The sequence below is a fragment of the Dipteris shenzhenensis genome, chromosome 20 (assembly GCF_047967505.1).
Source record: "Dipteris shenzhenensis isolate YYH24624 ecotype China chromosome 20, Dip_SZ_1.0, whole genome shotgun sequence".
NCBI classification, from domain to species: Eukaryota; Viridiplantae; Streptophyta; class Polypodiopsida; order Gleicheniales; family Dipteridaceae; genus Dipteris; species Dipteris shenzhenensis.
The window spans coordinates 4,094,513-4,106,871 of NC_141615.1; the positions used below are offsets into that span (position 1 = coordinate 4,094,513).

General features: G+C 44.8%; 1 protein-coding gene across 11 annotated transcripts in view; it reads right to left on the bottom strand.

Moving 5' to 3' along the window:
- LOC147889147 (uncharacterized) overlaps positions 1-12,359 on the bottom strand; it is a 63,004-nt gene that overhangs the window by 21,098 nt on the left and 29,547 nt on the right. For all 11 annotated transcript variants that reach the window (XR_015542867.1, XR_015542866.1, XM_087391338.1 and 8 more), the window contains 3 exons: positions 7,112-7,202; positions 6,843-6,908; positions 6,693-6,746 (listed from right to left, as the gene is read on the bottom strand). Coding sequence is in view for 9 of the 11 variants with exons in the window: in XM_087391338.1 (XP_087247464.1) it covers positions 6,693-6,746; positions 6,843-6,908; positions 7,112-7,202 (211 nt within the window). In the remaining 2 variants the exon portion in view is untranslated. The remainder of the gene's footprint in view (positions 1-6,692; positions 6,747-6,842; positions 6,909-7,111; positions 7,203-12,359) is intronic.

Genomic DNA, 12,359 nt, shown 5'->3' on the forward strand with positions numbered 1-12,359 from the left:
AGCAGAGTTTGGAGCTACTCCCCTTGCATTGGATGCAGCATTTCAGTCGGTCATGTATTTGCACAGGGTTAGGGAGTTTGGAGACTCAGCAGCAGGCAAAGCTCGGTTGCCATGGTTAGCACTTGCATCTTCTATGGAGTTGGCACGATCTGGGGCCCGATACTGCTGGTACTTCAGACTCACTAGGTGGCTCACATCTCTTGGACTAGACATGGATAGACTACCTCCCTTCCGATACAGCATGGATGCCCCTCATCTCGAGTTGACTCGCCACGAGCTTAGCCAGGTCACGAGAGCAGACTTGCTGCAGCTTCATACGTATCGCACTTGGATTTATCCCACGCAGCTTCCGACGAAGATGGCCACATATCGTGACCACTTCCTTCGGATGTCAAAGGATGGGTTTGTCATTCCACTAGGCTATACAGGTATCCACATGTCCCACTCACTGAGGATTGCCCTTGGCCAGCTTAGAGTCTCTTCGCATCAGCTCGAGATAGAGGCTGGTAGGATGCGACGCATGGAGGATGGACGACGACCAGGCCGAGAGACCAGGATCTGCCCTTGTTGCACCATGGGAGAGGGGGAGTCAGAGGAGCACTTCATTTGCAGATGCCCGCTATATTATGAGCTCAGAGGTAGATTCCACTGTCTCTTCACGGATGGCTTTGGACCTCTCTCACAAGTGATGGACTACGAGGATCAGCATTGCCTAGCTCTTTATGTCAGGGAGGCCACTATGCTTCGACGAGACTACCTCAAAACCATCAGCACAAACCGGAGCGTGATAGAGCCCAGCCTGATAGAGCTCAGGCACACGCTATACCAGAGGACAGAGACCAGGAGGAGCATGAGGAGGTCAGAGCTCACACAGGACACATGCCTCCAGCCTGTGGATGTACATATGAGATGGTTTGTAGACGCCGCAGGATCTTGTTACATAGGGGACGTACTCTCATGGTTCTACACTGTATCATGTGCTCGGGACAAGGGCAAGCAGCCCGTGCCCCAACAAGGGGACCACTTCGATAGTGAGGATTTTTTTATGCTCCCCACAGGGGTTTTATGGTGGCAGATGCCCGCCGTGCCTATGAGCATCAGTCTTTTAGACCGTTACACATGTACCCCAGCATGGGGATTAGTTGGACTTGGATGATGCATTCTCTGTACTACAGAGCACCTTCTTGTAGGAAGTCAGACCATCTTTTGGCTCATAGTTTTCTGCATAGATGCAAGCTGAACCATCTCTTTTAGGCCGACCCGTTGGTATGCATCCGGTTGGTGCTCCTTTCACTGCACCAGCGAGTATGCCTAGACCTGGCTTTTGGTTTATATGGCAGCCCACACCCTACGAGAGAGGTCAATCCTCTTCTCAGCCCTTTGGCATGCCATCATTTCGAAGAGATGCATTTGGCAGAGAGACCCAGCCAGGGGTTCATGCATCGCTCCACCAGTGAGCACATACAACCAGATTCATCCAGTGCATCAGATGGCAGAAGCTACTATGCAACAAGGGGTTAGTGGTGGGTAGAAGGCCACTTTTGATGAGATGTTGTCAGATTCCTTGCGTTCCTATAAGGCCCTACCTGAGGCCATCAAACTTGAGATGTCTTTCTCCGATTATGTGCCCGCACTTCTGGAGGTTAAGCAAACAGGAATTATGCAACCAAGGATGTCAAGGAAAAACTCACAGTGCGTAAGTTTAAAGGGGACACTCGCACACCTTATGAGCTGGAGGAGTGGCTTACGAAGCTGGAAGATTATTTTTGCTTCTACCCAAAGCAGGATAAGGAACCCATAATCTTTGCTGATATGCACGACTATGCACATCCTTGGAGGCGTTATGTTAAGGACTCGCCTCAGAGGCCAGCCACATGGAAGGAGTTCAAAGAGTTGATGATCACCACATTTGTATCCCCGCTCATACTGCAATCTGGTTGAGTTCTATGCATTGCAGCAGACCGGAACGATCCAGGACTATTTGCAGCGCTTCTGGAGACTATCCTTGTTTGTGCAAGATACTTTCGAGAAGGAAAAGCTGCTGCGTTTTATCCAAGGGTTGCATCCTTCTTTGGCTGCAGATGTGAGGGCACATAACCCTCAAACAATTGAGCGTGCAGCTCAATTGGCAGAGGTGTTTGAGCCCAAATATGCCAGCAAGTATAATATGGCAACGGGCAGCGCATACGGGAATGCAAATGAGGTTGAGAAGCAGCCTAAGGTGACTGATTGGAATGATAGGAAATCTGCAGCAGAGATGCCCTATGCTAATCCATACAAGCCATCAAATGCCAAGCTAGGAACCAAGCCTACTGCTGGAAATGAAAAATCAACAATTCAGCAATATACCAGGGCCATAAGGGACAACAGGAAAAAAGCAAACTTGTGCTTTAAGTGTGGCGAGAAATGGACCCTTGAGCATCAGGATGTGTGTAAGATGCGGAACACTGGCCCAGCCAAGCTTAGCATGATCATTGAACTCTCTGATGATGAGGATTTAGTTGATGCCACAGAGTCCTTGGATGCCTCTCATGATGAGATGGCAAGAACACATGATTCGGACGACTCTGAAGGTACCTGATGCTGGAGCCATGAAGGGAACTGATTTTCCTTTTGATCTGGGTGGTGCTACTGATCATGATGTTCATGATATGCAATCACTTGACATTCAGCCCACTCGTGCCATGCGAGGTCGTAAGCCTACATCTTGTCTTGTGGAGCATCAGGTTGCTATACCTTTTCATGCACGTGAGGATGCTACTGGTAATGCTCGTGTGGACAAGGAGGAGATCTATTGGGATGCGCAGCAAATAATTTTTGCTCTCTCTTTTCATGCCTTGATGGGTGCCAAAGTGCTGAAACTATCAGATTGAAGGGATGATTAATGGCATGACTAGTGGACAGCAGTAGCACTCACAATTTTTGCCAGAATGCACAAATCAAGTTCTCTGATGATTATGAATCTGCAGGTGATGACGCGGCGTTGGATATGACTGCAAGGACAGAATTTATCTCATGCCGGACTCCAAGTATAGATTGCTGATTTTGCACGAAATGCACTCATCTCCTACGGCAGGACATGTGGGTATTAATAAGACATATGAAAAGGTCAAACAGAGCTTCATCCTGGGATGGCATGAGGCGGGATGTAGTTCAATATGTCACTTAACGCTTGCCTTGCCAACCCCCCTCAAGAAATTGTCAGTGACAGAGATGCAAAATTCATGAGTCACTTTTGGTAGGAGTTATTCAACAGCAATGGGTACTCTCCTCACACCTAGCACTGCTTACCACCCTGAGATAGATGGACAATCAGAAAGGGTGAACACATGGGTGGAGGACTACTTGAGGCACTTTTGTCATGATACAAAGAAGTCCTGGGATAAGTGGTTGGCTCTTGCTGAATTTTGTTACAACAGTACTAAACACTTTTCCATTGGCACGAGCCCTTTTGAAGCAATGTATAGATGCAAGGTTGGGATGCCGCCTTTTATTTCAGACATGGCTATGAAAAATCAGCAAGCAAGAAGTGACTTGGAAAGAATGGATGCCCTTCTACAATTGGCTAAGAAGAATATGCAGGATGCCCAAGCCAAGCAGAAGAAGTATGCAGATGAACGCACGAGGTCTCCGTCTTTTGAAGAAGGAGATTATGTGCATTTACGCCTCCATAAGAACCGTTATGCCTCTCTGAAAGGTAACACCAACACGAAGCTTGCTCACAGTTATTACGGTCCCTACAAGATCATCCGCAAAGTTGGAGAGGTGGCATATGAGAGTACCTCCAAGATTCACAATGTTTTCCATGTGTCCTTGCTAAGGCCGCATCAAGTGGCGGGGACTCCCTGAGGATGAGAATTCATGGTAGCCAGAAAGCATTGTTGATTAGTAGTTGCTGTTTGCTGCACTTTTTAGACAGCCACGATGTGAAATTCTGAGCACAAAACTCTATGGGAAGGGATGGCTGTAATGAAGGGGGGAAAAGGGCCAATTTAAAGGCCCTTTAGAGGCCTTTTGGGTGGAAAACGTGGAGGGACTATATAAGTCCCCATCCACCCCCTATTGTACACTTTTTGATGTGACATCTAATCTTATCTCCCACCTCCTTCCTACCTTCACTGACTATGTCTAAACAGTTCTCCAGCATGGGTTAGGATGCTCGCTTAGTAGCTCCACCCTTTTGCTCATTGTATCAGGTTTTTCTTCGATCTCATAGACCCATCGGTCTTTAGCGGAGTTTAATAAATTTTCCTTCTTTCTTTTCTTTCTCTCCCAACCTCTCTCTAGCTCTCTCTTCCCCTTCCTCCCTACCCCTTTCTCTCCTATCTCTCTCTCCTCCTTCCTCTCCCCTACCTCTTCCCCTTTTCTGCCATCTTTGGCCTTTCCCCAAATCTGTCCCTCTTCCTTTCTTGCACCTATTCACAAGGTAGGGGATCCCATTAGTCCTGGAAACTACAAGACCATTATGATCAGGCATGTCATGTCCACGATATATGCCTCAGTACTTGACATGGAGGTCAGCAGCTATGCAAAGATGGAGGGACTCAGCACAGAGGGGCACACAGAATTCCGGCGTGATCATGGGACCATGGACCACATACTTCACTCAGGAGTGTCATAGAGGCGGCCAGGGCACGGAAGCAAAGAATCTATTCTGCTTTTTGAATTTCCGCAAAGCCTTTGATAGTGTGCCATAGGCACACCTTCATCAGACTCGGTTATGGCCAAGAGATTGTCTAGGCTATTATGGCATTATACGAGAGTCTCCAGCAGAGTTCGGACGGGCAGTGGGAGGACAGATGAGATGGGACTGGGTCCTCTTTTTGCTCCAGATCTTATTATACGTTGATGACATGGTGCTTTTATTTTCCTTCGCTGAGGGTCCAGAGACACCTAGATGCACTACTAGCCTTTTGTGAGTCCCATGACTTGAAGGTCAACCTTCGTAAAACCAAGGTCATGATCTTTAACACCTCTAGGGAAGCTATTTTGATGGTTCACTAGTTGAGATTGTCTAATCATACGCATACCTAGGGTTTCTATTCGCTGGCCCTATCTTCCTGATGCAGGCCTGCTTGCCCGACTCGAGAGACAGTGCTTCCACTCACACTTTCAGGACCCACGGACTAATGTTCTCCTCTTCGATTCCTTGGTCCAACCAACAGGCATGTATGGCAGCCCTTGCTAGGGCCAGACCTCTCGAATATAGAGTGGACTTGCCTGGTTCTATCACATATGTCGGTTCCCCATCAAATCATTCAAGCTGAGTTCAGGGCATCTCCATTGCAGTTAGATGCGACATTCCAAACTAACACTTACCTATACCACGTGCTTAGACTATGGCTCCTATCCTACAAGGCGACGCATACTACCTTGGTTGGCCCTCTCCTCTTCTATGGCATTAGCAGCTATCAGAGATGTTGGTAAGCACGCACATGTAGGTGGTTCGAGAGACTGGGATTCCACATAGACACATTGCCACCCTTCCAAAATAGCATTGACACCCCATTTGTCCCGTTTCGCGGCAACGAGTTCAACCCGATCATCCGAGAGGATCTTTTATAGCTACACACATTCAAGCCCTAGTTGGCACCCAGAGAGCACCCTGTGAAGCTCAGCTTCTATGGAGATCACTGTTTGCGCATCTCAGAGGAGGGTTTCATTGACCCGCCACGGTACACTCAGATCCACTTACCACACTCACTTAGGATTGCCATTGGGCAGTTCCGTGTTTCATCACACCAACTCCGTATCGAGAGTGGACGAGCTGAGGGGATACCTAGAGGGAGTCGTACCTGCACACTATGTAACCGACATGAGATCAAGTCAAAGGAACACTTCGCTTTCTGTTGCCCGGTTCACTACAAGATCAGTGGACAATACCACTGCCTCTTCCGAGACCCTTTCCAGACTTCTCTCATACCCAGACCAGAGGTGCCTTGCCGCTTTCATTCATGAGGCGAGTCGACATAGTCTGCTAGGATGATGATGATGTTAGTGAGGACTATGACTATGGTGATATTGATGATGATGACATTGACTATGTCCTCTAGCACGGGTTAGGATGCTCATTTAGTAGCTCCACCCTTTTTGCTCATTGTATCAGGTTTTCTATCAGTCTAATAGACCCATCGGTCTTCAGTAGACTTTAAAACTTTCTTTCTTTCTCGTCCATCGAAGGCTGTAATTGTATTTACAAGATGCTATTTCAAACGTTATGCACTATGAAAATGCATTGTTTTGCAGCTATATATCTTAGAATCAGTGTGCCCATCAATATGGGCACATAAACACATAAAACTTGGCCAAAGCTTCTTATACAATCCTTCTACAAGAGACAACACTTATTTTATAACCTAGATGGCGTATGAGGTCCTTTGGGATACATACACCCTCCAGAAAAACATGGATGCAAGGCAGCATTTAAAACGCACACCTCTGCCTCCTTGACTAATTTCTATTGTAAAATAGACGCATTTCCTTTCACAAAGTGTTCAAAAAAACTTTTTAAATCTTAACACCATGCTTCCAAGCAGCTTTTATAGAGCTCCAACTACTTTTTATGTCTTGAACTCATGAGGTTAACATACATCTTTCATCCACAGGATTGACCCCTAACATGCTGATTCTGTAAATCTGCACAACAATTTGCAAGTTACTCTGTAAATTTTTAAGAAAGTCTCCCACCTTACCTTTGTTTCATCCAGTTCCCGTGAAATTTCCACCAACTCCACCTCCCTGGAGTGCTGCACACAGAACAATGTATCTACTTTTTAAGGAGCAAGGCATTGGCACTTCAAAGCAGCATATTAAGATGCTAAAAGAATGTTATCTATGCAAACCAGAGCAGATTTGATTTGATCAAGCTCCAGTTGGGTCTCCCTTGCCAAATACATGCGTGCATTCCCCTTCAAGCAGAAGGTACATAATGATCAGAAAATTTTGACCCCACATTCATTTGGAAGTTAAGAAAAACACCAAGCTATTTCCATAACCTAGCAGCTATAATAAGAGTTATAGAAGTTAACCTAGCCCCATCAATTCATCAAAATTTGCTCATTATCAGCCTGAACATTCATGATAAAGAGGATTTGTGCCCATAAGGTATTACTTGAAATCTCTCATCCTTTTGCTTTCGTGAGATGCTGGAAAGGATATCATCATGCTCGTTGTCAAGTTTTCTCAAATCTTTAGCATTGACCCTGACCATTAGTTCAGTAACATGCATTAGAATTGTGAGCATGCATATTCCTTTATTGCATGCTTTTAATAATGATAAGCAAAAACTATCAGGCATGAAGGAGCATGCCACAAATTAAAATACGTGCTATACCAGAAACACTTTAGAAGCAGTTAACCAGATGCACCTAGAATTGGCCATGCATTCAATAACAGAATTTATTTGGTGATCTTGCACAAACAAAGGATTCATGAGATTTATCACGCTAAAAACTGCTAAACTGCTCAACACATCAATATCCATGACTGCAAGAAAATATCAAGATATTAAAAAAACAACCTGCATCGCAGTCCCAGCTAAATACAAAAGTTTTCCCACATCACAGGCCCAGCTTGATTACAGGCAGTATAGGTGGATTCTTGACTAGCTAAACCGATATCCTTGCACAAATTCATGGACCGGGGACCCTAGGAGCATGCCCAAACTCACCACAGCTTTTCAAAATGGAATATGCGCCTGCCATGCTACACAGAATTAAGTACGTCATGCTACTAGAGACTTTCTCTATGTCCATTAGCGCACTGTGCACATTGCACATTACACTTCCATTATTCGTGAATATGCTATTGACATCTTTTAGTGTGCTTGCTTGGCAAGGCTTCACATGATAGAGGGCCACGCCATAGACACAATTCACTGGTCAACATATTTTGAAATGCTCTTGACACAATTATCTACATGCATGTCATTTTGATTAGCTCTGTATTGTTTGTGCGTCCAGATTTAACAGTGGCAACAACCACTGACACCCTCTATGCCATCATGTTCAGATCAATCATCTATCTTGGTGAAAGATGAGCTAACAAACATGGTGGACTTGATGTTATTTGAGATTATGAGCAACCAGCTCCATTGGACTTTCCAATATCACCAGATGACCCACCAAATCAATAGGTTGTACAAGACTAAGACCGCTCATTCATCCAAGAACCTCCATGTCCATCCATGTAATTCTGTTTTATTATGTCGAGTTAAACAATAATATAATGTTCCAGAAGCATGATGGAGGTCACAAAGGAAGCCCATTTAAGTTTCAGCGATGTGAACACGATGATTGGTTTAGCCTTGAGTGTTTCATAGTTGTCCAATGTTTCTTCAATCACTCACTATATCTATCACATGGGATAGACTTAGCACAAAAATTTGAGATGATTGTAGGAATATAAAAGGAAGAACTAGAAACTTGAAAACTAGAAGTAAAATAAGAACAAGATTGAAAGACAGACAAAGAGTTACCTTGTAGATGAGTGTAGACAAGACACAAGCTAGATAGATTAATTGCAATGATGTGACCCATGAATATATGGGCCAAAGTACAAGACATAAAGCAAGAGTGCTTATGGGATAATTGTAGAGGTGCCACATGGCACACACTCAAGACACAAGACTAGACTAGACTAGACTAGACAAATGTAGACTAGGGAAATAGTACACTTAGTGTGCACTTTTCTCCAACACCCTCCTTAAGTGGACACTAGGAGTAAGACAGAAAGACAAGACTAGAAGACAGACATAAAGACTGATAGACTGAGAGACAAGACAGAAGACATGACAGACAAAGATCCTGAGACACCCCTCCTCAAGTGATATCCTCATATGGGTCCACAAGGGTAGGGACAAGATGGATCTAAAACAAAACATAGTCAGATTGATAGACAAATAGACAGACAAACAAGACTAGATAGACAGAAGACTGACTATAGACAAACTGAAAGACCAAGACACTAGAACCCCTTGACCTACATCATCGGTGGTCAAAGTGGTAGACAAGAAATAGAAGTAATCAGAAAGCCCACTTCTCATCATATGAGGAAGGAACAGCAGGATCTGCTGATGGAGATGTTGCAGCAACATGGGCTGATGTAGGGGGTTTGGAGTAGCAGTCCCTCTCCCGGTGATTATCACGGCCACAAATGGTGCATGGATGAGCCTTGAAACAGTCCTTCTCAATATGATTAGTTTTGCCACAATGGGTGCAAGGCTTTCTTACCTTAGAACTTCCTTTCTTTGCTAAAAATGCAGTGTCAGTTACCTTTCGTTGTTGAGTTCTTTCTTCCTCTTGGAGAGCATTGATGATACCTTCAAGAGAAGGATTATTGTGATACTTGAAGGTAGTGAGAAGAGTAGCATAGGTGTCAGGTAAGCTTTTGAGAAGCACAGCAATAGCAATATCTTCGGAGATGGGAGACTTTACTGATGCAAGCTGAACCATAAGACTGCGAAGATAATTGACATGAGAGGCTATAGTAGCTCCTTCCTGCATATGTAGATCAAAGAATGAGATCATAAGTGCAATCTTAGAGTTTTTAGATCGGGGTCCAAAAAGGGTATCCAAAGTGATCCATGCTTGAGGAGCAGACTGTATGTCGGAGATGTGATGAATGTAATCATCTCCAAGACCGAGCAAGATGATAGCATAGGCTTTGTCGTTCTTGGCAGTGACAACTTGCTCAATGTCAGGATCTTCGGGAGCAGCACGGTGAACAATGTCCCAAAGACCTTCTTTCATAAGATGGCACTTAATTTTGATTTGCCAAGTATGAAAGTTGGACCCATTAAATTTGTCAATAGACATGAGAGAATGAGTAGAAGAGGCCATGTGGGAAGGTCTTACCTCTTGCTAAGATGCAAGGGCAGTGTCTATTCCCTTACAATATTGCAGAAATAAATGAAAGGAGAGATCCAAGAAGCCGGTTCTCTCACCACTTTGTCAAGGCCATAGCATGTGACAGCCCATCGAAGCAGGAGGAACCAGCAAAAAAAGGACTGCTCAGCAAACTGAAAGAGGCAATGCACAGTACCTTAATCCCAGGCAGAGGCAGAGGCGCAAAAAGGGGACGCGGTCCAGGAGGTGCAGGCAGCGCGAGCTCCAAAGCAATCACGAACAAATGGCGCAGATCTCCGTGAAGATGGCGCAGATCACGAACAGCAGCTGGAGAGGTGCGGCCTATGCAGGTACAGATTCCGTACAGTCGTACAAACTGTACGGACAGTCTTGGCTGTACTTCGAGTTGATGCAGGTGCAGGAGCGACACCAGGAGCGGGAGCTACAGCAGGGCCAAGAGCTGATGGGCGCAGATCTGGAGCGGAACTGTGCAGCAATGGCACGCAGATCTGGCAGAGATGGTGCGCAGCAGATCTGGCAGCGCAATGGCGTGCTATGGTGGCGCAGATCTGGCAGAGAGATGGCGGGGCAGAAAGAGGCAGGCAGATCTGCAGCGGCAACCTGAACAGGAACGGCAGCAGCGTGGAGAAGACGGGCAGAAGATGGAGATGGCGACCAGCTGAGCGGAGCAAAAATCTGAGAAGAGGCGGCTATGGCTACAGCAGACTGAGGGGAGAGAAGAGGGATCTACATGGCTCTGATACCATGTAGGAATATAAAAGGGAGAACTAGAAACTAGAAAACTAGAAGTAAAATAAGAACAAGATTGAAAGATAGACAAAGAGTTACCTTGTAGATGAGTGTAGACAAGACACAAGCTAGATAGATTAATTGCAATGATGTGACCCATGAATATATGGGCCAAAGTACAAGACATAAAGCAAGAGTGCTTATGGGATAATTGTAGAGGTGCCACATGGCACACACTCAAGACACAAGACTAGACTAGACTAGACTAGACAAATGTAGACTAGGGAAATAGTACACTTAGTGTGCACTTATCTCCAACAATGACTACACTCTTTGTGATAGTTATGTGCCTTAGAAGCCCATAATTAAGTAAAGTATACGTTCTAAGACTCTTTGTAATACAAGGCCATTGGAGGATTTTAATCCAGCCATAATTAAAGGGATGTGCACACAGCTTAGATGAGATTATATGTTGACCCTTAGATAACCCAGATAATGAACCCTTATAGTGGACCCAAGTTTGGTAGCGAGACTAACAATGGCTCAAGGGATGTCTAGAAGGATATGGACCCTACATGCTTATTATACCAGAAGAGTGAAGCTATATATTAGGACAAGGGCTTAGTGTTGGACACATTGATTAGTATCGGGACAGTGGATCGTGCTAGAGGCATGGCAATGGCCAGTAAGCTTGTTTGATACATCTCTCATGGATGGGACTTCCTTGATATACAACATGAAGATCTATTGACCTAAGGCTAGGCCTTGTATCTTCCTATTGACCACTAGTGCTTAGGGGTGAGCGGATTGCTTTATGCTTGGGTGGTGAGCTCAAGATAGCGCACTCAGTGGTTTGGTTCCTAGTCTATGGTTTCGTGACGACGACCTTGCAAGATACTCAACAAGGGAGTCGTCTCAGTGGCATCAGAGCAGATCATCTCCGCGAGAACCTAAATGGAACACGACACCTTTTGGCTCATGAGTGGTCCATCTTTCTGTTGTTGATCATCTTTTGATTATCAAAATACTTTAGAAGCTTACAGTTCTTGTTAAAAGTTTGAAGGTTTGTGATATTTGGAGAGAGAGAGAGAGAAATTAAACAAGCAATCTATGAAAGCGTAAGGCTAATCTTTTCGAAAGTTTAAAAGCCACATGCATGAGCTTTTCCAAAGCCAAGTGGCTTATTGTAGTTTGCCAATTGATTATAGTTATACTTTTCTAAGTACTTACAAAGGAGGCGATAGAGCTTTAGTCTTAGTGTCTTAGTTCACATAGGATTTTACACAATCAAGATCAATTCCCTATGCGCTCTTGCAATTCGAGGAAAGCATTCCTTTTACTGGCCTCAAGTTGTGTGATCTTCTAGGTACGATTGTCGTTCAGTTAAACTAAAGCTTGTTCAAATTGTCACTTTCTTAAGTATAGCATAATTAAATGCATGGTCGCCTATAGATTGTGAAAGCATGTAGACAGCCATGTATATGGGGTTGAAATACAATACATAGTGACTTTCTTGGCTAAAATTATTGCTCAGTTACCTATGCCTGCCCAGCACAACCACGGGCTGACCTCTTGAGAAAGATGGTGGGATCTCGACAATGGAACCACTGTCACCGGCCTTCAGAATCCCCAAAGGGTGGTAGATACGATTAATGAGCAATTAATATAAATTACAGCCACTTAGAAAATTCAGATTTGCAAGAAAGAAACTTTAAACAACAATCCCAGAGCTAGATTGCCCTGGGGTCACACCTGACACCGTAT